General features: G+C 43.6%; 2 protein-coding genes across 2 annotated transcripts in view; one reads left to right on the plus strand and one right to left on the minus strand.

Moving 5' to 3' along the window:
* The window catches only part of Prkca (protein kinase C alpha), a 384973-nt gene extending 370100 nt beyond the window's left edge, over positions 1-14873 (minus strand). Inside the window, exons 1-2 of the mRNA XM_027425841.1 lie at positions 14701-14873; positions 11961-11992 (exon numbers count right to left, since the gene is read on the minus strand). Of these exons, the coding sequence (XP_027281642.1) occupies positions 11961-11992; positions 14701-14873 (205 nt within the window). The remainder of the gene's footprint in view (positions 1-11960; positions 11993-14700) is intronic.
* Positions 14874-15458: 585 nt separating this feature from the next.
* Apoh (apolipoprotein H) overlaps positions 15459-27872 on the plus strand; it is a 57722-nt gene continuing 45308 nt past the window's right edge. Inside the window, exon 1 of the mRNA XM_027425840.2 lies at positions 15459-15646. The gene's annotated coding sequence lies outside the window, so the exon portion shown is untranslated. The remainder of the gene's footprint in view (positions 15647-27872) is intronic.

Genomic DNA, 27872 nt, shown 5'->3' on the forward strand with positions numbered 1-27872 from the left:
TTTAGCTCCCAATATCACAGCTGCAAGCTCCAGGATCCATGGGCCTTTGTTGTTGCTGCTGCTGCTGTTTGAGTCGGGGTCTCATGCACTCACATAGCCCGTGCTGGCTTTCTAACACACTATGTAGCCAAGGAGAGCCTGAGCTTCTTACCCTTCTAGTGTCATGCCCTAGGTGCTGGGAATGCAGGAGTGCACCACCACAGCTGGTTTATGAAGAATGGGGATCAAACCCAGGTTTGGTGCGTGTTCTGCAGGCACTCCTTGAGCAACAGAGCCATTTCTCTAGCTCCACAGTCCTTCCTTGATCTAACATTCTGTGAATGTGGCTCTTCCTGAACCTGTGGTAACTGGGATGGTCAAGGAGGTAGAGTCATCTTCTTAGATGTACATGAATTCAGATGGTTAATGTACACCACACAAGCCCAGTTTCATTGACTTTCACTCCATCATAATTTAAGCAATATGAAAAATCCAATGCTATCCAGCTATTTCATAGTGAACAAAAGTTTTATCCATCTGACATAAATATACTTAGAAAAAAAAATGTAAAAGCTAGGCTATTTAGTTATACTCTGTTGGGCAGGGGGAGTTGACTATGATTTTGCAAGTTAATCTGCATCATTGGACATTAGATAGCTATGTCATCCAACTCCATATTAACAGGTACTGGGTCTCCTGGTTACACAATTAAATAAACTGAGTGGGACATGTAAGCTTTTAGCAGTAAACTTTAATTTGGTTCTAAAAAGTAAACAAATAAGTCATATATGTTTCTAAACTGTTTATAATTACTAACCATTTTATTTTTAAAAAGAAAACACATATATAGTATATAGAAATAAAATAATTCCAAGGCCACATTTTTAAAATTGAAACCAACTGAGTGGTCAGATGGAAGCCACCAGTGAGAAACTGGAGAGACAGTATTCTTTAGTGACCAAACTCAGTGCATGGAAAACTAGATTCACTTCAAAGACAAGTTTAGAATTATTATTGAACAATGACTCTCAATATAGTAGCTGTAGTTTGCACTCTACCTATGGAATATAAATAAATATTCCTTGTGGGATGTTTATGATTATGGCAACTGAATTGAGTTTATAAGACAGGACAGGAAGCATTTTAAAACTCTTCTTTGTGCTACACTTGAGGAATCAATATCTAAATTGTTTTCAATAGTAAAGTCCCTGTCACCTATATTAAGAGAGTCAGTCTATGGGCCATGCTAGTTGGGATAGTTATATAGTTGCATGAATTTCACCCATCAGAGGCTCAAGTATTAACATAAAATTTGGAAAAGAGTTTAAGTTGACTTACGGTTTTTTAACTTTATGGTAAATATTTTGGTTTGGTTTGGTTTGGTTTTGTGTCAAAAATGAGTCTCAAGATCCATGCTTGTCAGGCAAGCACTCCATCTCTAAGCCAGATTCCTGGCTGCAAAGGTAAATCTGAATACGAACTAAGCAAAGCCTTCATGAGTGTAAGCCATGCTTTTTTTGTGTCAATTGCCATAAACAGTACCACAAATCATACTTCACTTAAAAACTTAAAAGAAAAACAAATGAAAAGATGAGTAAAAGAGATTAGCTGTTTATCTGTACGGCTTCGGATGTGAAGAAAACACTACCATGAAAACTCACACTGTCACTGAATCAGCCTGGTTTCAGGTCCCAGCTCCACCACTCCTTCTCTGCTGGTGGGTGAGCTGTTTATATCTGCTCCAGTGTCCCTGCTAAAGAGCAAGGGTGACACTGCCAGCTCTCCACAGGGTGAGCACAATAGACTCACATTGTAAGCACACATCAGCTCAGGAGTAGTGCCGTGTGAGCTGCCATTTCCCCCATGGGAGCTCGGATAAAAGTCCAGTTGAAAACCCATCTTACATTTCAACCTAGAGTCCCAGGGCTCAGGCGTATCATTTGCAAAGTTCTCTGGTATGCTGAAAACACATCAGTCTGAGTTCAGCCTATAAGTAAGAAAGGAATGGCCAATGATAACAAATAGAAAAATCTAACTAAATGAACAGGCAGTTTCTAAATATGTAAATGTTCTAACCATATTTCCCTTGTTAATCTGTAGACCATAACTAGTATAACCGAGTGTCTCATATCCAGACTTAATTTCCATGGACCAAGAGCCCTGAACTTCTGAAGTGACTTGGTCATCAGTTCCCAGGCTTCCTTTTAGAGAGCCAGCAACAGTGCTAAGGTCAAGGCTTTGTAAAAGCAAGGGCCTTTCCAACTTCAATACAATGTATCTTTCACAAGAAACTACAGTGCCTATCCCTCCCCCCCACACACACACACACATACACACTGTAGCTTTATCCTGAAACTTACACATGACACCATAAGAACAAAAAGAAGACACACGACGAAACAATGTATCCTTGCAAAAGAGCCACTGTGTGCAGAGTCGGCAGGCATCAATAGCCGCATAAACAGTTCTCCAATCTGTTCTATGGCTTGTTTTGGACTGGTAACATCTTAAATAATATCGCCTCCCATTCTGGTCTGTTTTGCTTTTAGAACTGACATTCACCTACTACGCTTCCTGCTACTATTTCCTCACTTTAGAATGCTTGCCTCCTCATTCCAAGACAAGAAAATCCCATGCACCCTCTAAGTCCTAATCTAAAACCATCACCTACTATGCACAGTGTGTGCTGCCAGCCCAAATGCTTCCACAGTTCTTACTTCATTCCAACTGGAATAGACTATTATGTGTACACTAGATGCAAAGTCATGGTTTGATGCTTTCTTGGAGGGCTTCTTGTGCTCTACTCTAAGTTGCTGGTGCCAAGTGCGCTGAATTTCTGGAATGGTACAGATGCAATGGTGGTCTACACATCCAATACACTCCTGCTATAGTGACTCTTGATCCTTCAATACCTCTGAAATCAAGTGCAGTCAATGAAGGACAAAAATTAAGAAACAGGGACTTTTGAGAAGCAGTACAACCTACAACTTAATAAAACAGTGTGTGGACCTGGGTTTGAGTCCCAGCTCTACCACATTCAAACCGTGAACACAAACCAGTGTCTAGCTTTCTTTTCTCCTCTGCAGTATCTGTAAAATGGAGGCAACCCAGTTTACCTCTTCAGAATTGTTGAGGCCAACTAATGATCAAATTAATTCAAGAACAGTACCTTTAATCCCAGCATTTGGGAGGCAGAGGCAGGTGGATCTCTATGAGTTCAAGGCCAGCCTGGTTTACAGAGTAAGTTCCAGGGCAGCCCCCAAAGCTACAGAGAAACCCTGCCTTGAAAAAAAAAAGAGATAGAACAGCAGCTAACAGTGACTACTATATGGAGAAAGAGGAGAGACAGTGGCTGTCACTGTGCTTTCAGTACAAGAAACCCCCACTCTGCTGACCATGTGAAGTACACCCCTGAGTGACAAGAAATACCATAAGGATCATGACCAGGGCTAGAGGTGTAACTCATAACACAGTTTAAAAAAAAATAGTCCAACATGAGGAATGGCCTAGGCCTGGCCCAGGATGATGTGGTAGACTTTGGGGAGCCCCTTTTGAGGGCCTTACCCTGACTGGGGAGTGGAGGGGGGATGGCTAGGAGCAGGTGGGATGTTGGGGGGAGGGGAGCGAGGGGGAGAAGGGATTGACATCTGAAGTAAGCTTGTTCCTAATTTGAACTAATAAAATAATAATAATAATAATAATAATAATAATAATAATAATAATGCAATAAATTTCTCTTTTGAAAAAAAAAATAGTCCATTCATCAGACCTAAGCAAATCTATAAGATGCCTTCATGACCTGATTCACATCATCAGTGATTTCCCAGTCCCTTAGTATAGGTACCCCAGACAAGACAGATGGACCTTGCATTCCTTAAAATACCAAAAATAGAAATGTATAGATAAGGGATGGGGGGGACATCGAGGGACGGTGTCATGAACAATGAACTGTGGACTTGCTCCTAAATAATTCCAGTTTTTGTGCTGACAATCAATCATTCCCCTCTGTTCTGTTCTTCACATCACAAAAAGCTATTTCCACAAGTCATTTTCCCCTTTGTATAATTTAATACAGAGGTTTTTTTTTTTTAAATTTGGTTTTAGCAATTTCCACTCAATCTGACTGTTAATACTTTGTCCCTACTGAGATGCTTACGGTATAAGTTAACGCCTACCATGAGTTTCATGGTTTGGTGGAAAAACAAGAGTTGAAATGAAGGGTTTGCTGTGGAAAGTCTGAGAAGGGTGAAAACCATAAAGACTTGGGGAGTCTAGTCCTAGGGAGGTGGCTCAGTGTTTCCCTAATGGAATCATTCTTTCCTCCCCTACATACAAATCCTGGCTTCACCAGCACCAAAAGGAAACATTTTCCAGTTGGCTGGAGAAGTGTTTCTGCAAAACGGATACAATCGGAACCCAGGCCCCATCCTCAGGCTGCCCATGCTGGAGCCTGTCTCAACCCTCTCTCCACAAAGGAGACTCTGGGGAGCTTTTAGAACAAGTCATATAAAATGAGAAAACCCCAATAGTGTATAACAACTAATAAATGTGAGCTTTTTCTTCTTTCTGTTTGAATAAAGCCTTTGAAGCTATTGAAATCCAATTACAGATAGTTCATGCCACCATTTCCATCCCCTCTTTCTCACCTTGAGGCTCAAAAAACCTTTCAGGTTCAGGAAGTTTAAAAATAACAGAATCGATGTGGTTGGGCAAGACACTATGGGGTCAGCTATTAGAGATCTCAAAGTGAAACAGAACATTGAAGTGATGTGACAGAGCTGAACGTACCCTGAAGAATGGCTTCAGTTTTTCACCCTGGATCCAACACATCTTGCCTTCCTAATACAGCCCATAAGATGTCATTGTTTTATTTGTGGCAATGAGATCTATCCCTGGTGCTTGCACACTTTTCATAAGAGAGAAGGAACGTAAGTTCCATTCCCATTATACTAATTTAGTAGGGTCAGTACTACATACAGCTCATAATAAATGCAAACTAGAATTTTCTGCTCTGTTTTTTCAAAGCTGCTGAAGGTGCTTTTTGTAAGTCCTCTGAAGATTTACTCTAGTTGACATACCTTTGGACAAGAAACTAGCTTTTAAAAAATAATAACAATAAGGCTGATGCTTGGCCCAAAGCTGCTATCTTTTGGGTTGTGAGTATTCATACCATAACCACTCTAATATTTATATAATCACACACCCAACAAATATTTACATAATGTCTATGGAGTGCCAAGCATTGCACTAAACACTGGAGACACACAAGAAGAAGACTAGGTCTTGTACTCTGCCAGTAGAGGAAGGAGCAAGGCGGAGATAAGCTCCTGCAACATGCATAAATATCCAGAATGGTAGGAAGCTTGGGACAAGACTGAACTACACTAAAGCTAAGACTTACAAGTCCGAAGGTGTAGCTTATGATGGCCAGAGGACCAGAGGAAGGAAGCATGCCTGTGTGAAGGAGGAAAACATCCCTTGGAAAGTCAAAAGAGGCAAGGGAAAAGGCCTTTGGACACCCTACTGAGTGCCAAACTGCACCCTGGGGCAGCTCAGAAATGGATGCTATTCTGAAACCAGGCTGATCCGGTAAAGGAAAGCAGATGCACAACCTACAGGCTGCTGTGTCTAAACCCTTAAATTGGGGTATAGTATCTGGGAAAGTGAAATGCCATCAGAGGGAATGAAAGCAAGACACCAGAAAGTGAAAGACAGGGAGCCAGTTGTCAAAGTCCTCTACAAAAGTAAACGTCTGTTAGAGTCCCACTGCCTACAAAGGGAGATAAACTCTCCACACACTACACCTATGGCTTCCAGTGGGGGAGGAAGCCTATTAATAAAATAACAGCTCACTGAGTAAAAGAGAGCCACTCCCCAAGCCATGTAACAGAAATCAGTGCCAGATGGAATATCTGACACCACTTCCGGCCTGGCACCTCTACTTAACAACAAATACTATGCATCTTTGGTGGTGGTGGTGGTGGTGGTGGGGATTAGTTGAGAAGAGCCTGAGTGATACCTGCCCTCACCTGCCTAAATGGTCTTTGACATCGACAGAACACTTCACTTCATACATTGTTATAAACCTTCCAGAGTTTCAAGTTGAACTTACTATTTCCTGTATCAAATTTGCAATTCTAGTTAACACCAACAGTTCATCTACAGAGGATTGGGGAGATGCCTCAAGTGGGTGAAGTTGTTTGCCACACAGCCATGAAGACCTGAGTTCAAATGCCCTGAGCCCAGGTAGAAAGCCCGAAGCAGTTGGATCCATATATGTAATCCTAGTGCTCCTTTAGGGAGATGGGAGGGTAGTGACAAGAGAATCTGATAGCTCACAAGTCAGCTACCCTACCATAGCACAATGGATGAAAATGAGGCTCTTGTCTCAGCCAGGTGGAGGACAAGGACCGACTTCGAGTTCATTCTCTAATCTCCACACGAATGCTATGGCACGGGCCCACCTCCATTCACAAACAAATGTGTACACATAAATGCACGTGCAGTTTGTTTTGAAGAGTTTAGCTGTAGTCGTCATTTGGGAGTGGGGAACCCGGTCAGAAAGGGGATGTCAAGGCATGAGCCTCTGCTTTATAGACAAAGGATTGCAGAAACCTCTGACACACTGTGTAGCCTGTAGGCAGCTGGATCTCACTGGCAGTTTTAGGAGGCTGAGTTTTGTGCTACTTGTAAAATGTGCATCCTTCAGAATTTGGGCTGGGATTACAATTTAGCAGCCCTAGGTTCAATTCCAAGCACCGAAAAACAAACAAACATGTAAAACGAGGCAGTGATTCCAGCACATGAGAAGAAAAAGAATATTCCATATTCCATTGAAGTTGGCCAAGCTCATAGTTCTGCCCAGTCTGGCTCTTGGCCCTCATCTATCTCCTGGCACCTGGTATCCACACTACTTGGCAGATGACGACAACTGGACATCCCTGTTCTACAAAGCTGCCAGCTCAATCCCCACTGCCCCATTTCTGTTTAAAGCCCAGTCTCTGCCTGGGCATACAGCTAAGCTGGTAGAGTGCTTGCCTAGTATTTAAGCCCCATCACCACTTAAACAAAATACAGCGGCACATGCCGGTAATGTCAGCATCTGGAAGACAGAGGCAAGAAGATGAGAAGTTAAAGGTCATCCTCAGCTACACTGCAAGTCCAGGGGCAGTCTGGTGTACATGAAACACTGTGTCAAAAAAGGTCAACTTCCATTAAGTGAGTCTCTCTGCAGAATCACTCCACTTGTACCAGCCCAGGGCAAATAAATATTCTTTCTGTCCTCTTTCCCAATCAAACACCAATTTTAACTTTTTTTTGAGGGCATGCAAAACCCATCCTCATCAGGTATGTTAATAGGGATCCAAAATAAAATGTCACCAGCAAAGCAAAAGAAAAGCTGGCTGAAAAACTATTGAAAAGTTAGAGCTTCAGTAGTATCACAGGTTAAGGACAGGATATGGTATGTGTGTCCCTAGCAAGAGGGTAGTTCAAGATCCCTAACCACTGAGAAGTGGAGAAATGCAGATTCACTCCCACAGAGCTCCGAGAGTTCAGGGTTGACCCTGCAGTGCCATAGGCTCCTACTGATTATAATTGCATGTAGGACTGACTTTGGATGCTGTCTTAACAGATATCACAACCAAACAGCCTGGGCTGGAAATTCATTTTAATGTGTGAGATTAAACAAAGGAGAGACAATAGAAAAAGAAGCTGAAGAAAAATTCAGAGGCTAGCTAGATGCAACAAACTACATGAGCAACTGCTGGGCACTTCAAATAAGCAGGTCACGTTTTCAGAGGCTGCTTCCACCACTGTAATTAGAGACGGGCAAGGCTGTTGCTAACTCTGAGAAGGAAAAAAAAATGACTTGGCTCGTTCCCATTTCCAGTAGTGAAAGTAGCAGATAGCCCCAGAGGACCAGCCTCTGTGAGAACAGTACCAAGGACGGTCCTAGACAACTGCATTTGGAAGCAGCGGATGCAAAATAGAAATCCTTCCTGGAAACAGACCTACCTCCCTGTATAACAGACAAATCCAGTGTCATCAATGCCTAGACCAAACAAATCTACTTCCCTTTCTCTTCCTTTCTCTGAAAAGAAAAAAAAAAGGAGAATGTGGATGAGTATCAGCTATCTACTAATGTTAGAGAGAAGAAATGATCACAGAAGTCACTGAGTCAAAAAAACCAGGAGGCAGAAAATAGAGAGCAAACATCCAAAAGGAGAATAGGAGCCTCCTAGCCAACCTTTAAGAGCTACAAAAGGACAAGGTTGTCTTGATCCTGGGAGAACTTAAGGGAGCTATTTCATAGTTTCTGGGCCTACCATGAACATCTTTTTTTTTTTTCTTCTCCCTAGTATTAAGGCTCTTGGTTTTATCATCATCCAGACAGTAAATTCTCAAATAGGATCCTCCTGGGTTACCAGGCCTGGTAATATCACTTTTCAGAGTTGTATATCCACAATGCAATATAAATAAGAATGGTACAATATCCACTTTGGGAAAGTGGGAGTAACTTAACACTTTTCCAGAAGTTTCCCTAATTCTATTTATGTCAAATCTTAGGTCAAGGAAATAAACTTAAGTGTTCCATGTGATGATAAAATCTTTTCTTAGCGACACATATTACACACACAGTTTTTAGGGCTAAAATTCATTTATTATTTTAGTGTTTTAATTCTTATCATTCACTAAGCAAAATTATGAGAGCTTATTACTTGTGACTTGGATATGTGATTCTTGCTTGAAACATATGCAAACAAAAAAAAAGAAGAGGAAATGAGAGAGAAGGAAGGGAGACAGAGAAGAGAGGGAGGGAGAAAGGGAGGGAAGGGACAGGGAGGAGGGGAGGAAAGGAAGGGAAAAGTAGGGGAGGAGGAAGAGGGTACACTTGCTACAACTTTTTTATCTACTGACCAAACAAACAAACTAGAAACTATTGTCATCAGTTAGTCAAAGCCTAATATATCAAGAATTTAAAAAGTTTCAGGTTCAGGCACATGCCTTTAATTCCAAGTCTCAAGAGGCAGAAGAAAGCAGATCTCTGAGAGTTCAAGGCCAGTCAGAGCTACACAGTGAGACCCTTTCTCAAAACATTTTTTTTTCCAAACTCCTGCAGCCATTTGGAAGAAAGAACTGTTCAATGTGTGGATGAGGATGAGTTTGTCTCCTGAATGGGAATAACTTCCTAACAACCAGAATCAAAGGGGAAGAGGCCAGAGAACAGTAAGATAAAATGTATTCTAAAATGGTGAGGTGCTCAGAGGAGCACTGATTTTTAAGGAGGCATTGAAAGCAAGGCAGGCTGGATAAGGACTCCTGGGGGATTAAAAGAACTGTCTTGGGCATAGCATCTTTCTTAAGTTACCACAGTAAGATACAATATGGCCACAAGGAATCAAGCACAGATGATACAAACTAAACAAAATGTATTGAGCAGATAGCACCTGGAAATACCTCCATCCTAGAGGTTATTGTGAATTAAATGTGTGTCTGCACTTGGGGAATCCATCACTTAAAACAACTGGAAGGTAGAGTCTTCAAAGCAAAGAACTGGACATAAAGCCTACTTCTTCAATTCGTGTGGTTTGTAAATCCAGGATTATTGTAAATCCAACATTATTGTAAATCTGGTCAGGCAAGACACAGAATAAATATAAATGGCTACTACACATTTGAAGAGAGAGAGAGAGAGAGAGAGAGAGAGAGAGAGAGAGAGAGAGAAAGAAAGAGAGAGAGAGAAAGCATTGGAGCTCACTAATAACTAATAACCCAGGAGACAGAAGTTGAAAGTAAGCCCCTTTTCCCCTCTGACATTAGCAAAGATAGAGCTGATTTCTGTAGCAACTTCTCTAACCAGAGAGTGAAGGGAAGGGCAAGCATGCTTTACATTCATAGTGAACTGTACATTGGAGCCCTTTTGGACAGCAACTCTACAGTACTCATTAAAATTTAAAATGCCACATCCACACTTCTGGGTATCTATTCTAGAAATACCTACCCTAGTTCCCAGAGATGCTCTCTATCTTGTGTCTATGAGAACTTAGTAGCAACTGAAATGTACAGCTGTGGAGACAAGGATGAATAACCACACTTGAAGCCACTGCACAGAATCAGGAAGAGCTGATGCTGGCATGGACGACTATTTAGCATACACTGAGGGAAAACAATGCACCTGCACAAATAACATAAAAGTTGCGTCTCTTTTACAACTATAAGCATGTGCAAACGGAGACTAAAAGGGTGTTTTTAAAAGATGTTATCCCTGGGAGAGGTGGAAAGAAAAAGGGGTGTGCTATTTCAGTTTGTAAAGATGCCATGAGTGTAAAAAGGAAATCATGTAAAAGGGAATTATGAAGGTTTGAGACTATTAACCCGAGAATCCATCAGTACATGCTGTGCAGAACATCGCATAGAACTCCTGGTGACCTTGCATCACAGCCACCCAATATGACTTCACCAACAAAACCTGCTCTGACCAGTGGGCTGACAGAAACCCACTTGACTTTGAATCAGTTTCATAGAAGAGAAGAAAAGAAAGAGTTTTAAAACAGCATACCTACTTTCTCCTGGACAAATAATATCAGAGGAAATTCAGTTAATATTTTTCTTGTAAGTTTCCATAGGCACTGACCCAAACCAAAGTCACTATTAAAATAGTAACAGACTCAGATCTCATTTGCATCTTTCAACTACCTAAAAATCACATTCCAACCTAGACCCAAACCTAACCTATAAAGTTCAGGCCTATAACTTTAAAAACCAAGGTCTTCCTTTCATCTGTTATAGAGCTGCTCCAATGTGCTTTCCTCTTGATTTTGTTTAAAAGGAATATCTGCTCATTTTCAAATGGAACTCTCAAAATGACTCATTCAATCAGGGTTTTAAGCACATCATGGAATTAAGAAAGGTACAGTACTAATGATCATTATGCTGTAAAATGTCCCCTCTCTAATATGTCTGTTAGAAACAAGCTCACCAAATTGGAAGTTTACAAAAAGATCAACTTAGTAATATACCATCACTTGTAAAACAGAAAAGCACATACAGTGCCTTTCCCTAATGCACTTAATAAGAGACAGTCTTAGGACAATAATTTCCAGGCTAGAATGTACTTTCCACTCGCCCTAATAATAAACCTATGCCCAGATGGGAAATGTAACCCGAACTAAATAAACATGCTATAGATGAGGAGCAGGCAAGCCAGAAGGTGAGCCAGCGAACCTGAAATGCCTCTGCAAGTTAAAAAGGAGTAATTAACCCAATGAAATAGATAAGGTAGAGAATATAAAAAGTTAGATATTTGATGGCCACACAATGATGGTGGCTTTGGTTTGGGTGAGCACAAATGCAACTGTAGGGTATCGAGGACGGCTGGTGGGTGCTGCCAGAGGACAGCATTCATGGAGTCATAAACTTAAGCTGATGGAGAGGCACACCACCCGGTGATACTAGAGCTGTCAGCCACTCTCATAGAGCTGACATAATGTCAAAGTGTGAATACTTTGTTCCTGGGGACAATAGGTGATCTACACAACTTTCTTAGAGTGATGTATAGCCTAAAATGAATTGCCTTGGGAACCCCAGGTATAGGGTGAAAAAGATGAGAAACAAAACAAAGAGAAGAAAGGGAAAGAAATTCTGCATGAATATGAAGTGATTCCTTTTTCTTCCCCCTAAACACCCACACAAAGACAGCAGTTTCTGACAGGAATGTTCTCAGCAAAAAATAAAATTATAGGAAGGCTTTTGCTTTTTTTTTTTCAATGAGAAAAAGGCATTTCAATGTGTGGATTACGGGCAATACCATGTGATAATTTTCTTAAGAGGGCCATACTAACATCACTTGTCTTTTGAAACGTAGTATCTAAATAACATGTCTTTGGGACCACAGATAAAAGGTGAGCAAAGGTGGAGTTTCCAAGTGCAGAGCCCACTGCTGGATGTATTTGAAAATGAAGCCCACTGAGGCAGCTTACCTTGGCACTGGAAGCCTTGTTTCCCAAACCCCCTGGAAAACAAAACAAGAACAGGTATCTTAGCATCCTTTTCATTGAGACCGCATTGTAACAAGTTACATGAACAAGTATTCTACAGGGTTTCAAAGTCTATACTTGGAACCCAATGGCTTGATAAGAAAAAAGTGTTGAAGTATCTAACTTATTGAACATGTACATTCATCTTTTTTAAATAAACAAGTGAATCTGTCTATAAATGGCTGCTGAACTATTACCAAGCTTCTCTCTAGTCTTCTCTGTTTTGTAATTGATTCTTAAATTTCAAAACAAGAACATGACTTCATACTCAAAATTGTTGAGTACAATACTGGGATGACAAAACAGAGCTTGTGGTTTTAAAATGGGGGGGGTCGTGGCTTACTTTTATTCCTGAACAAAGTAAATTTTTTTCTCCCTAAAGACAACTAAAAGGTAGTTTGTTAGAAGTTTGTTTCAAAGAGCATGTATCTAGAAATTGCCAAATAGCACCACTGTTTACATGTAATTTTGGCTGAAGGTACCCAATTTGATAAAACATTGATGCTATTGCTTGCATTTGAGATTATCCGTGATCTAATTTTCGTTGAGAACCAATGGCATTCAAAGCATATACTGAGACCACTCCACTCTTGTAAATCATTCCAGAGAATTGACTCGGTAAGCAGAGAGTCCTGATGTGGATATTTGTCTACAAATACTGTTCCAACAGAATGAACTGCATCAAAATGTTCTCAGAGGCAGCTCAATCTCTTCCTTTGCATAGCATTTTAGTTTACAAAGTACTCCACATTTCTTTATAATTATCTTAAAGTCATTCCCCCAAAAAAATTAAATCCAAGCATAGCTTTAAAATACCAGTGCTTAAATGCTGAAATAAAACTGTAAATGAAAGACTCATAGAAGCCATAATGAAGGAAAATAGAGAAATTAAACCCATGCAAGATGATCTTCGTGGGGGATTCCCTAGCTACCCAAATGGCTGCTTTCAGATTAAGCGGAGCATTTGCTTGGGGGGCTATTTGGAGTAGAAGGGAGCAGGAATCTTTACTTCCACATCACAGTGCACCTGGTGACCTGAGGACCTCATCAGTTCACTGGGGACTGAGCCTCTGGGCAGTGATCCTGGAGATTCACTAGTTAGCTTGGTAATAATAAGTCCTTTTTCTAACTTATCTACTTCCGGCAGAAGCAATCAGCAGTCTGTCCCCTTTGAACAGAATCTCAGAGTTAACACAGGAGGCTGCAAACTGCCAAATGTAATATCCTCTCTTTGCTCTTAAGTAGCCTTATCTACAGTTACCCACTCCTTGAGTTCGATTGCTTCAGACGCTAACTACATTATGGAAACTGTAAAGTGGCTGTGTTGTTCACCGATGTGCATTTTTTGAATAATTTCTTAAAAGGAAGGAAAAATCAAGCATCTTATTGGCACCCCGATGGTGGGATTCCCCTCTTAATTCTTTTCTCTATATGGCATAGATTCAGAGCCATCCATCCTATAAACACTCTGAAACCCCAACATGAATCATGCCAGCCCGGTGACTGGTTGGTGTCTAGGTGCACCGTCACCCCCCTGCAGCTCCCCACCCAGGAGTCCCAGCCATAGTTCTTGCTTATAAGGAACTTCTTACTCCAAAAACATGAAGAAGTGCCAGGATGTCAAAGTGGTGGGAGGGAAGGGGGACTGGGTGTTCTGTTAGTTCCAGATTGCTAAACATTGGGATTTGGGGGCACGGGGGGGGTTCACTGACATTTTAAAAATCAGATGAAAGCTATAATTCTCACCAGAAAAAAGCATAAATCTGCATAAACACAATTTCACCTAGTTTTTGCAGGCTCCAGAGAGACCCCTGAATCCTTCCATGAATCCAGCCCCCCAGTTACCAATGCTCGGCATTCACTGGAAATCACCTGAACCCTGACACCTTTAGCCATTACAGTATTTGTCTTAAATGAGCCCTCTGTCCTCATCAACGGGGTTACAAATCTAATCTCCTGTTGACAGGGTCTATTTTAAATGACTCCCTCTGCCCTCTGCCATTTGCCTGCTGGGTTAGCCCTCCTCCCCCACTGCAAGCTTTCAACAGTTTGCTGCCTCCCATCTCTCTCCCTCCCCACCCTCCCGCCTCTGGGCTCACCCAGAAAAGTCAAAGTCTCCGTGCCCAGTAGAAACAGCCTACAGTAGGCAGGGACCCAAGGTTCCAGCGGAGTCCCAGCCCGACGCGAGGCACAAACACTCCCCGGAACGCGCCCAACCTGGCTCGCCAGTAACTTGGAGCGGAGCGCGGCGGCTCCCCGCTACTCCGGGGCGTGTTTGTCGCGCGTCTCGGGGCCACTCTGTCTCCAGCCTTCCCGTTCCCTTCGCTCCCATTGGGTCACACTGGCCTCTCCGCTTGGCTAAGGGGAAGACCCGTGCGCCCCAGAAGAGGCGAGGGGACCACCCCCCCCCCACCCCCGCCATCCGTGTCACCCCGGTTCCAAGCCAAGAGTCCCTTCAGGGCAGGGCATGCGAGGCAGCGCCCGGCCACTTCCCAGGGAGTGTCCCGCGTGGGTGCGCGCCTGTCACTCCAGGCGAGAGTTCGGACTCCGGCCAGGCACTCTAAGTTCTTGGAGGAGTCCTGTCCGTGAGAGTGTGGACGCGCCTGGGCTTGGAGGCGTCCCCGAGCCCCAGTCCCCGGGCAAAGGTGGTTCCCGGGTCCCCCGGGCAACCGCGCGCACCTACCAGATGAAGTCGGTGCAGTGGCTGCAGAAGGTGGGTTGCTTGAAGAAGCGGGCGATGAATTTGTGGTCCTTCACCTCGTGCACGTTCTTCTGCCTCAGCGCCCCTTTGCGGGCGAAGCGGTTGGCCACGTCCTGAGACGCCGTGGAGTCGTTGGCCGGGTAAACGTCAGCCATGGTCCCCCCCAACCACCTCTTGCCTCCGCCGGGGAGCAGCAGCCGGGGAGGGCCGGGGTGGGCGGGGGCGGCGGCCGAGGTGGCGGTGCAGAGGTGCGGTGGTGGCGGCGGTGGCCGGGGAGAGCCGGGCCGGCGCTGCGCTGCTGGGAGCTGGGAGCTGGGAGCTGGGAGCGGAGCCGCTCTCTCTGGCTCTCTCCGGCTCTCTCGCTCGCTGGCTGGCCCCACGCTCACTGACAGCCCGGCGCCCGGCGCTCGCGCTTCCTACTCGCGGCGGCGGCAGCTAGAGGCGGCCCGGAGCGGCGCCGCCCACTGCGCATGCCCGGAGAGCTAGCGTGTGTACGGGTGCACGCGCGCGCGCGGGCTGGGATGGGATGGGAGCGCGCGAGGCGGGGACGCGCGAAGCGCGAGCCTGGGGCCTCTTCCCAGCGCTGCGCTGCACAGAGCGGGACTGGCGTCCTCTGGGGTCCCCGAGAGCCCGGCGAAGAGTCAAGGGCGGAGGTCCCGGGGAGGCCCTGGAGATGCCCAGCCCAGGAAGAAGCCGGGAGGGGCGGGTCCTTCTCCTCCGCCGCCTGCTTCTTTTCCTCCCTTTTCCTTCGCTTCCTCCTCCCTCTTTTTTCTCCTCCTCTCCTTCCGCTCGTCGTGCCGGGCCTCCTCCTCTCCCCACCTTCCTCCTCCCACTCCCGCTTCCCTGCTCACACTTTCCTCTTTCTGGGATGGAAGTTCTGTCCGGGAGGAACCAGGCACGGGTCCCCCGATGCCACCTTCCTTAACAGGTACATAGGTAACCTATTCTCAAGTTACCTGGACGCACTGGCATTTCTGGAGTTTACTTGGCGTTTTATCAGTCTCTACTGGTTTAACCTTTCACCCGACTAAAATGTCACTCTAGTTTATGCTACTAAAATGCCCAAGCCCTAATCCTCACTCTGTACAGAGTAGTAAAAGGGAGCGGGTTTGAATAACTCTGATCTTGAGGGCCTCTTACCTACCCTTCGGTCTTTGACCTGCACTTCACCTGCGTATTGTATAGATTTGTATGACAGTCATTATCACCCGGTAAGACGCCTGAGGACTAGTTCTGGTTTGTGATCTCATTATTCATTGGCTATCAGATCTGTGATGCCCATGATCAGGCTCTCTTTATTTTACATGTCCAGAACCTTAATTTAGAAATCATTTTGCATCCTAAACTAATTGCTGAGATACTGGCAGGTGTAGAGTTCAGCCAGCACGTTTGTAAATTACCAAGTGAAACTGCTTGTGAAAGAGGAGCTGGAATGATCTACATGCAAAGGGCGCACATGGGGCTGGACCGCCTGAGCGCCTGCTGAATATTTATTAGGTCTGCCTGGAAGATTCTAAACCTCCGGACAGAAGCAACCATCTCTCAGCAAGCGGTTCACTGTCCCACTCTGTCCAGGCTGGCCTCAGACTCGAGGCAATCCTCCTGTCACAGCTCCTGAGTGCTGGGATGACAGTCACCAGCCATCGCACCAGCTACCTTATCGTTGAGCTTCACTAAGTTCACAAAACAGCTTCATGAGCTAAATCGGTCAAGAAAGAATACAAACATTAATACTGCCGCACTAGCCAGTGATCCCAAGAGGATCAGGAATTAAGATCCCAAGAAAAATTCTTGGGGAAGACAATTGTCTAGGATACTAGCTTAAAGCATATCCCATAAACCACGAAAGACTATTATTTTTGAGATTACCTAATTGTGACTCTCGATGAAAAGATAGTTTTTACATTTAAACAAGTGTAGGCTACTGATTGGCCATCAGTAGAACAGGCCAGTGGCTGACCCATTTACAATCTGATGAGTCAGTGTCTTAGGGTTACTGTTGCTGTGATGAAACACCATGACTAAAGGCAGCCTGGAGGGGAAAGGGTTTATTTGGCTTACATCTCACAGTTCATTGACAGAAACTAAGACAGGAACACAAACCAGGAGAGAGCATGGAAGCGGGAGCTGATGCAGAGGCCACAGAAGATTGCTGCTTACTGGCTTGCTCACCATGGCTTGCTCAACCAGGACCACCATCCTGAGTGGCATCACCCACAATGGGTTGGGCCCTCCCCCTTTTGTCACTAATTAAGAAAATGTCCCACAGGCTTGCCTACAGACCAATCTGAAGGAGGCATTTTCTCAATTGACATCAGCTTGTGTCAAGTTGGTGAGCCTAGCCTGCACAGCCAGTGTTTGTTGGTGCTGAGTGATATTTTATCTGGGTAGAAATTTCAACACATCCAAGCCAAGGAAGCAAGGAGGGGAGAAGTCGGAGAAAAATGAAGAACAAAGCGCACTAGGAAACTAGATCAAATTCTATGGAAAACAATATGAGCTTCTCAAGCCAGCAATGTTTACTCCTTGATAATTGTAGAGGGAATGGGGCACAGTGGGATGAAACCACAACCCCTCACAGAGCCATGCTTATCTAAGACAGGGGTCTTCCTCAAATGTTTACTAAAGGCAAGCTTTTCTCTATTTCCCTGAGGCATTGAGGTGGAGAGAAATGGAGGGTGGGGTTGGGATGTATCTTGATAGCCTAACAGGGAATACAAATAAGAACCAGACAGGCTGGGTGGCAGCCTGACATCTGTGTAGAGAGGAGGGGAGTGAGTGCTTTTAACTGTGAGTAAATAAGATGGAGACAATGTTTCTTTCCTTTCAAGTTGTGGCTTTGCCTGCTTGCCTCTGTCCTGTGGGTATGAAGAGAAATGGCTAACTGGAAGCCCATTGATTGACAGCTGGGCTGAGTGTGATTACATTAACTGCCTTCCTTTGAGCTCAATTGGCCCAGAGAGGGCAGTGCACCTGGAGTGGAGAATTGTCAGTGACTAAACAATATAGCTGTTCTTCTAGCATGGGATTGGTCAACTTGCACTCATGCTAGCCACCTGAGAAGACCCCCATGGTGTGGCTGAATAGAGAAGATTAAAGGAGAGAACTCTTGGGGAGGCAGTACTCAGCCATTGCTGGTAATTATGTTTCAGGGAGACTATACAGGAAACGAACTGAAAATGATAGTTGGAACATAGACCTTGTTAGAATCCCTGTCTCTCCTGGCTTTGAGGGGTAGAGTCAATACTCCTTGGAGAGAGGTGTCATCTACCTTGGTACTAAGGTCAAAGTCAGGGTCTTGAACTGATGGTTTCAAACTAGAGTGGTTGGCTTAACATCAGTGGTCTTGACTTGCCTTACAAAACTTATTCTATGAAACCACCAGGTCTGCTTTCAGCTGGGCCTGATGGTAGGAACTTCTTAAGTATTGAAAAAGCCTGTCACTGAGATTTATAGTAGCCAAGATGAATTAATCACCTAGGCTTTTTCAACATCCCATAGAAAGCTTGGGGAAAGACAAGACAGCAGACTAGAATGTATATTCAGGCAGATAGTTAGATTTATGTGACTAGAAGGTCTTGAAATAAATAAGCCAGGGTCTAAATGAGAAGCAGAATGTAAGGGTCAGAGGTCATTGTTGGGCAAGCTTAGAGAGCTGGTGAGTCAAAAGTCCCAGTCAGAGATGAGTACCACATCTTCCAGATACAGAAGAATGAGAAGCAGCTAAAATCCAGGTCACATACTCCTCAACAAGCATGGACCTTTGTCTTCAAAGAAGCAGTGTCATTTTTTTTTAACTCACAGAAAGATATCATGGAGGTTATTGGAAGTCCCAGTGAACATCCTACTTGATTCCAGTTGGTGGCGTGTGACCCGAAAGGTCCTGTGGGTCTGGCCTTTTAAGCAAGCCTTCACCCAAGACCTTTCTCAGTCTCCTCTATCTCACAGTATTACTATCTATCACCCTGTGGCCCAAGTTGGAAGCTAAAGAACCTTCCCATTCATCCCTCCATTCTGTCCCCTCATCCAATCTAAGAGGTATCCTCCGGGGTCTCCACATCCCAGAGAGATCTCAAGTTTGTTTGTGAGCCCCACTCTAGTATATGTCCCATTCTTATCTCTTTCCTGGACCACTCCAGAAACACTGAATTCTGTCCTTGTACCTTTTAAGTTTAAACTTCACAAGTTGTTATCCTTTGTCAAGTGCCTCTGCTAATGTGTATGTGTGTATATGTGACTATGTGTGTGGTATGTGTGCACAATCATGTTCAGAGTCATATGTACATGGATGGAAGCCAAAGGAAAGGTTAGGCATCCTGCTCTATCATTCTCCGCCTTATTTTCAAGGGACAGGGTCTCTCACTGAACCCAGAGGGGCTGGCAGTCATCAAGGCCCACGAATCATTCAACCCACACACCGCTGTATTTACAGACCCACCTGGCCATCAGGTGCTGGCATTTGAACTCAGGTCCTCGTGCTCAGACAGTAAGCACTCTTAGCTACTGAGCCATCTCCCCACCTCCCAAATGCACCCTTTAAAATCTACTTTATGATTTGAATAAGTGTAAAGATGTCCTCTATTTATATAGGAAGAAATAGAAATGCTGATTTCCCTTAAATTAAGCCATAAATAACTTGGCCAAATAAAAGTACGGTTTTCTGGAGGAAGTCGCAATGGTTTAAATGAGGTTTGTCCCTGAAGAGTTCATGACTGGAAGCTTGTCTGAGTGTGGCGATGCTAGGAGGCAGAGGGACTTTTAAAAGGTGGGGCGTAGTGGAAGGTAGAGATTAAGTCATGGGTCCCCCCTGGAGAAGGATTGGCTGGCAGAGGTCTTGGATGACATAGGTACTAGTCTGAGCAAACTATTATAAACTGAGGCCCCAACATGTGGGTGGCCCCTCTACACATAACTGTTTCTTTTAGTGTTTTTCTGCCATCTGTGACACAGACAAGCAGGCTTTTTACCAGTTGAAGCCATCCAACCATTGACCAGGACTGTTAGCCTTGAATATTAAGCCAAATAAACTATCTTTCTTCATATAGTATTTGGCCTCAGGTATTTTGTTGGAGCTACATATAATAGAGTAAGAAAATATACAAGATAACTCAAAAGTCCAAATAAAGAAACAAGTGAGAAGACATATCCTATCAGATGTCATTTAAAAAAAAAAAAAAAAGCTATGTAGAAAAACAGAGTGAATGTCTTGGCCAGAAAGTTTCTCAAACAAAATTTCAAGGAGCTGGAGAGATGACTCAGTTAGTAGGGTACCTGCTTTGCAAGGATGAGGACCTGAGTTTAATCCCCAGAATCCACATTCAAAATGCTGGGCATGGTAGCATGTGCTTTTGTAATCCAGGCACTAGGGACATGGAAACAGGGGGATCCCTGGAGTTTACTGGCCAGTCAGCCTAGGCTAAGTAGTGAATCTAAGGCCAATGAGAGACCCTGTGTCAAAAAAACACTTTGTGATGGATGACACCTGAAAACCAACACTGAGCTTGACCTCTGACCTCCAGACACTTAGGCTTGCCCAATTTCAAGTATGCTCACATACACAAAGAAATAGAAGATCTCCAATTCATCTCATAGTAAGATAAATGAAAATTAAAACCATAGTGAAATTGTACTGTGACTTAGGATTTGGGTATAGCTTAAAAAATGTGAGGAACACGCTGTTTCAGTAAAAGATATGTGATAAGGAACTGTGCCAGCTATCGTTGGTAAGCCATAAAATTGTTGCAAACATTGTCTTAGTTTATGTTTTCTGTTGCTGTGATGAAATACTCTGTCCAAAGCAACTTCAGGGAGAAAGTGTTCACTCTGGCTGACATTTCGAGGACATTATCCACTGTGGTAAGGAAATCAAGGCAATGGGGCTTGGAGCAGCTGGACGCATCCCACCCAAGCTCAGGAAACAGAGAATGAATATGTGCTACTGCTCAGCACACTTTCTCCACTTTGACAGTCCAGGATCCCAGCCAGGGAATGATGCCACCCACAATAATCCATCTTCCCAACTTAATTAAGGAAATCAAGATAATCTCCCTTAGGCATTCCCAGAGCCTCATCTCCCAGGAGATTCTAAATTCTGTCAAGTGGGCAATTAACCATCATGGATACAATAAAGAGAAATCTGACAGTAACCACTAGAATTTAAAATATTCCAAATATTTAGATCTAGAAACTCCACTTCTAGAAAGGTATCCTAAAGGTATGTCTGAATGTGTACTAAAAGGCACATAGGCAGACAGCATTGGCATCGGTAATGAGTTAAGAGACTAGTTAGATCAACTATGATGAATGCATATGCTGGGAATGAATTGCAGCTATTTAAAAATAAAATCAATTATACACAGAGATGCAGAAATAACTTCCAGATACATGAGTGGAAAAGCAAAACCAGAAGTGTGTATGCTAGCACTTTTTAAAGAATTGATCTAGGACTGGGGGTGTATCTCAGAGATCTCAGAAGCAGGGCTCTACTTAACATGTGCAAGGTACAATAAAAAGGAGAGCGAGAGGATAGAAAAAGAAAGTGTGTGTGTGTGTGTGTGTGTGTGTGTGTGTGTGTGTGCAAACACATACACATATAAATATAATTTTAAAATGTTTAATGAGGCATTTAAGATATAGATCCAGAATTGAATGAGAAGTTTTACCCCGATGGCTAGTTTTCATAGTGTCAGAAGCTTCCCCAGAATGGCTGGGGAAGAAATGTCACCAATAATCTTACCTATCCCTGAGTCCTGTGAGCTACCAGCAAGACATGCCCACTGCTGCAGTAGTGGCATGCCTATTACAGGGGTAACCAACCACTTTCTGGTTGGATTTGAGGCTCAGCACAGAAGTACATGCCCCGTGCTACAATCCTAGTTAAAGACTCATGGATAAGGAGGTCGTGGGCTCTAAGGAAGAACCTACTACTACTACTGTTTCATTAAATGGATGTCTTCATTTCTCTCTGCTGTGGATATCATGTGACTGTCTGCTTGAGTTTCTGCCTTGACTTTGCTCAGTGATGGACTGTTACCTGGAAGTACAAGCAAAATAAACCCTCTCCTCCCTTAAGTTGCTTTTGGTCAGTGTTTATCATAGCAAGAGAGAAGAAACTAGAATGTTGGGTACAGAAATAACAAATACAGAACAACTCCTGCCAGGGAACATAAGGCAGAGTCAAGTGACACTTGGAGAAGTGGCTTACCAGGTGTGTATGTCCAACATGGATGACAGAGATAAATCAGTGACATATAGGGACAGCCTTCGCTCAGGGCTATTTCACAGGTACCCATGGGATAACCACAGCCTTGTTCCTCTGATAGATGTGCGATATTACTTGGCATACTGTACAATCTGCAGTCCTGTCTCTGGTTGGCATGACCTTCGAACTAGAGTGATAACACCTCCCAAAGCCTTGGACTCTGTCCACATGTCTGCAGTATGTGTGGTTCTAACAAGCAGGAGGAACGGACAGCAAATTCAGAAACTGCCTATAAAAGGCAGTGGCTGAGCACTTGCTCGGTCCTCTCAGGCAATGCTCTAGATGGGGGAAGAGGAGTAGTGAACAGAGCACTTCCAATAGGGGGAGGCCAAAGCTTGCTTGGAGTAACTTTAAGGCAGGCAGGAGGGTTGGGTTGCTAACCAAATGATTCTGTTGGTAGAGTGCCTACCAAAGAAGCATGAGGACCTGGATTCAGATCCCCAGTGCCCTTGTGGAGCCAGGTGTGGTGATGTGTATCCATAACACCAGCATTTGAAGGGTGGCGGGTGATGGCAATAGGCAGACCCCAGCTTAGTGAGAGACCTTGTCTCAAAAAATAAGGTGAGGAGCAAGAGAAGAGGACACAGGGCTTTATCCTCTGGCTTCCATGTGCACACATGCACAAAATATAAACCTACGCCACACACATGCACACACATATGTACACACACACACACACACACACACACACACACACACACACACACACACACACACACACGAAAAAAGAAAACTGAAGTCAGACACTATACTACTGTGGCCAAAAGTTGAGTGGAATAGCCAATGAGATCAAAATAAAACTTAATGGGGAAATCACGGTATGTTTGTATGAAAATGGAAACGAGTCTAGAGAGAAACACAGTCAATAGATACGTCAAATTGTGCTGCTGACCAAGTATGAGTGGTAAGTGTCAAAGGAGAAAACTTTTTTTTTTCTACACACTTGATTGAGGGGCTGTGAATTAACCTGACAAAAATGATAGCTATGGAGAATGGAATAAGACTCAAGGAGGTGGTTAGCATTTGGGTTTTACGCACCATCATTTCAGGGAATAGGAATAGGAGCATCATTTATGGGGAAACAAACTACTTTTAAGGAAAAGAAATGAGCCCTTGGGCAATGAGATGGAAATTAGGGTTATCTTGTGTCAGTGTCTCTCTAGATTTCTCCTACCCTCAGCTGACTAGTTCCCAGCAGTGAGAACTGGTCTTTCCTGGCTCTGTGGCTCCCACAATGGAGGTTTGTGACATTTGAGTTCCTCTGAGAGAATTTGATTTCCGGAAGATAAAGGGACCTCAGGACACAGCTTCATCCTTCCTCTGTGGACTCTCACTTGCCTTCAGCTTAAAATAAGTGTGTGTGTGTGTGTGTGTGTGTGTGTGTGTGTGTGTGTGTGTGTGTGTGTGTGTGCAGGCCAGAGCACACACTCCTCAGGCACCACCCACCATCCCTCTTTTTAAAGACACAGTGTCTACTAGGACCCAGGACTAACTAATGGGGCTATCCTGTCTGGTCAGTGAGCCCAAAGACCCACCTGTGTCCACCTCCCCAGCACCATGCCTGACCTTGTATATTGGTTCAGGGATCAAATGCAGGTCCCTATGTTTGCACAGCAAGGACCCTACCAACTGAGCCATCTAAATTATTAAATCTGTAGTTAATCAAGTGTTTTGTTTATTTAAAAAAGGCCTTCCTCCATAGGCAGACGTGAGGAAAGTCTATGTCACAGTCCCTGTGTCACAGTCTTCTGCAGCATCCACAGCAGCCCCAGCCAGGTAGGTGAGACAACAGCCTCCACTGAAGTGCAGTGCCAACATCTTCTCCCCAGTGGTCCAGAGGTGGCCTTAGTTATTTGACCAGATGATAAGTTAAATCAAACCAACATTTTTTTTATCTTTTGAGTTTGCAAAAAGACTGCATATCTGTGTTTTACTAGATCTGTTTTGTGATTCTAATGTGAATGAACAAACTGAGATATCTTAAATTTTAAAAATTAAAATATTCGCCAGGTGTTGGTGTCGCAAATGCCTTTAATCCCAGCACTCGGGGAGGCACAGGCAGGCAGATCTCTGTGGGTTTGAGGCCAACCTGGTCTCCAGAGCAAGTGCCAGGATAGGCTCCAAAGCTACACAGAGAAACCCTGTCTCGAAAAACCAAAAAAAAAAAAAAAATTAAAATATTCATTTTGGGTGTGGTGTACACCATGCACTTGGAGGTCAGAGAACACCTGGTGGGGAGGTTGTTCTTCCTTTCTACCATGTGGTGAGGACTGGACTCAGATCACCAGGCTGGGTAGCACCAATTTATCCACTAAGTCATCTGTCTCATCTATCTTGCCCCAGGACAGGTTGTTAAATGGAAATCTTAAGACTGTGTAAACATCAAAACTTTAATTCATTCAACAATAGTTTGTAAGAAACACCAAAAGCAAGTTGGGGAGGAAAGGATTTATTTCACCTTACACTTCCAGGGTATGTTCAGTCACTGAGAAAAGTCAGGGCAGGAAGTCAAGGCAGGAACCTGGAGGCAGGGACATGGAGGGAAGCTGCTCTCCCTAGCTTGCTCAACCAACTCTCTTATTCAGCCCAGACCTGCCTGCCTAGGGATGGCACCACCCACAATAGGCTAGGGCTTCCTGTCTCAATTAACAATTAAGAAAATGCCCCTCAGAAATTCCCACAGGCCAGTCTGATAGTGGCAAGTCTTCATTTGAGATTCCCAGGAGACTCTAGATTATGACAATTTGACAATAAAAACTAAACAGCATACCTGTTTTTATAAACTTAATTAAAACTTGGAGATTTTTGCTTAAGTTTTAACTCTTCTAAGCTGAGATAGCTCAGTGGTAGAGAACTTGTAACGTATGTGCAAAGCTCTGGGTTCCATAAAAAAAGATACAGTATTCTAATTCTTTTATATCGGATACACAAATATATAATATGTACAGAACTCATTGACATATCATTAATCATTTTATGCTGATATATGTGAATGTAAATTATATAATTATTTTTGCATGTTCTTATTTTCACATAGCTCTTAGCAGCTGTATCTCTGACTGTAAATTGGAAGATAGCCAGAATAGTACTGTCCAACTTTGGTTCATCTTATAACTTTACTGTCTACCACTAAAATCTTTTCTGGAGTCAACAAGATGGCTCAGCAAGTAAGGGAGCTTGCTGCCAAGTGAACAACTTGAATTCAGTCTCCAAGACCCACATGGTAGAATAAAAGGACCAACTCCCACAAGTTGTCCTCTGACCCCCATATGTATACCATGGCGTGTGTGCATGAGAGCACTCACATATTCATATATTCTCTCTCTCTCCCCCCCCTCACATACACACACCACAAAATATTTTTAAAATTTTAAAAGAATGATTGCATTGGGTTGGGGATGTGGCTCAATTGGTAGAGAAAGCATGGGTTTGTTCCTGAGTACCACACAAACCATAAACCCAGAATGATGGAGCATACCTGAAAGTCTAGCTTTGGGGAGGTAGAAGCAGTAATACCTGAATTCAAAGTCATCCTTGACTAGCCTGGAATATATGAATTCCTGTGTCCAAAAAATTATTTTATTTGACTAAGAGTATATAGCTCAACGGTAGACAGGGTAAACCACTTGTCTAGCATGTGTGAGGTCCTAAATACAATCCCCATCCCTGAAGGGAAAAAAAGAAGGAAAAATTTAAAAATGATTTCATTTCAGTTGCCGTCATCATTTCCTTCAGAAGCTTTAAAAAGTTATTTTTATGTATGTGTACAATGTGTGTATGCATTCATGTGGGAGAGTACACACATGCTGTGATGTGTAGAAGTCAGAAGACAGCCATGGGTGTTAGTCTGCACCTCCCACCTTGTTTGAAGCAGGGTCTCTTTTGTGATTCCTGCTTCAGACTAGCTAGCCCAGGAGCTTCCAGGGGATTCTCCTGAGTCTACCACCCATCCCCCAGTGTGTGGCAGTTTGAATGAGAATGGCCCCCATAGACTCACATGCTTGAGTACTTGCTTCCTAGTTGGTAGAACTGTTTGGGAAGGATTAGGGGGTGTGGCATTATTGGACGAAGTGAGTCACTGGGAGTGTGGGCTTTGAGGTTTCTAAAGATTCACACTATTCTCAGTGTGGATCAAGATGTGAGCTGTCAGGCATTCCTGCCTCCAATCCCTAGCTCCACCATCATGGACTCTACCCCTCTGGAACCATAAGCCCAATTACACACTTTCTTTTTTACAAGTTGCTGGAATGACAGGCACACAATCTATGGCATCTGGCTTTCACATGGACTCTGGGAATCTGAATTCAAGTCATCAGGCTTGTGTGGCAAGTTCCTTTGCTTGCTGAGCCATCTTCTTGGGCCCTTCACGAGATGGTTTTAAATTATCAAGTATTAATGGTGCATATAATGGGACTCACTGGTATGTTTCAGCACATGCATGCAGCATACATGGATCAAGTTCAGTCTCCCATGACTATCTTTCTGCACCAAACCCTTCCCAAATTTTTGCGACCTCTATTTTATACTCAAGTCTGATGGGGGATGTCCTTCTATATATATGTTTCTCTTATTGGTTGATGAATAAAACACTGTTTGGCCAATAGAGGCAGGAAGATGGGCGGGACTAGGAGATAAGGAGAATTCTGGGAAAGGCAGGCAGAGAGAGAGAGAGAGAGAGAAGAGACGCCATGGAGAGACCAAGAGAATAGGATGTGCCAGGAGTTCTTTGGTAAGATAGGCCATACAGAAATACATAAATTAGTATTTATGGGTTAATAATTAAGACAGAGCTAGCCAATAAGAAGCTCCAGCCATCGGCCAATAGTTTAATAATTAATGTAAGTCTTTGTGTGCTTATTTGGGGCTAAAGTGGGCAAGGCGAGACAAGAAACTTCAGCAGCACAAGTCATCTGTCTTTTTAATGTCTACAGATGAGAGGGAACACTCAGTACTTCTTTTCCTATGTCTGGTTTATTCCACTTAACACAATACCCTTCAGTTCCATCCATCTTGATGCAAATGACAGGATTTTATTCTTAATGAGGAAAACTTTGTCAGATAATTGACAGTTTTTTATTGTTTGTTATTATTGTGCCTGAACATCTCTAACATAATTTTTAAAAACTGACTTGCAAGATGAACTCTAAAACTTAAAGATGAAGATTTTTAAATTGCTTGCTTGTGTTATTAAGACAGAGTTCCTCTGTGTGTGTGGTACCCAGGCTAGTCTTGAGCTCACTATGGAGCCCAGACTGGCCTTCATCTGTCCACTCTCCTATCCCAGTCTCCCAAGTGCTGGGTTCATAGATGTTCACCACTTAAATGTGCCAGCTAAATATTTTTCTAAGAAAAACAAAACAACGACAAAAGTGACCTTCGGGAACATACAAACTCACATCTTTGGTTTCATTTGTAGCTTTGTCATCCGTCTCCCTGCCCTTTAACATGCCTGGGAACCAAACGGAAGCTCCTAGCTGTTGTGCTATGTGCATGTACATTCCTTCAAGTGCTTGAATTATTTTCCTCCAAGGCTCAAACACATTTAGGAGGCACCTGACCAGTCCAGCATTCATTATGTTGGAAGCTCCGTGCTGCTGTTACACAGTGGATCTCAACCGTGGGTCGGGACCCCGTTAGCAAACAGTAGAGGCATTACGATTATAAAGTAGCAATGAAAAGAATGTTATGCTTGGGATCACTACAACATGGGGGACCGTATTAAAGGGTCACTGCATTAGGATGGTTGAGAACCACTGTGGGAGTATCACTGACCAAAAAGCAGTTTGGGATCTGGAGAGGTGGCTCAGAGGGTAGAATGCTTGTTAAGAGTACAGAAATCCCTCCAGCCCCATATAAACCAGGCATAGGGCCTTATATAGTTGTAAACCCAGCA

This window comes from Cricetulus griseus, chromosome 7, assembly GCF_003668045.3.
Source record: "Cricetulus griseus strain 17A/GY chromosome 7, alternate assembly CriGri-PICRH-1.0, whole genome shotgun sequence".
Taxonomy (NCBI): Eukaryota; Metazoa; Chordata; class Mammalia; order Rodentia; family Cricetidae; genus Cricetulus; species Cricetulus griseus.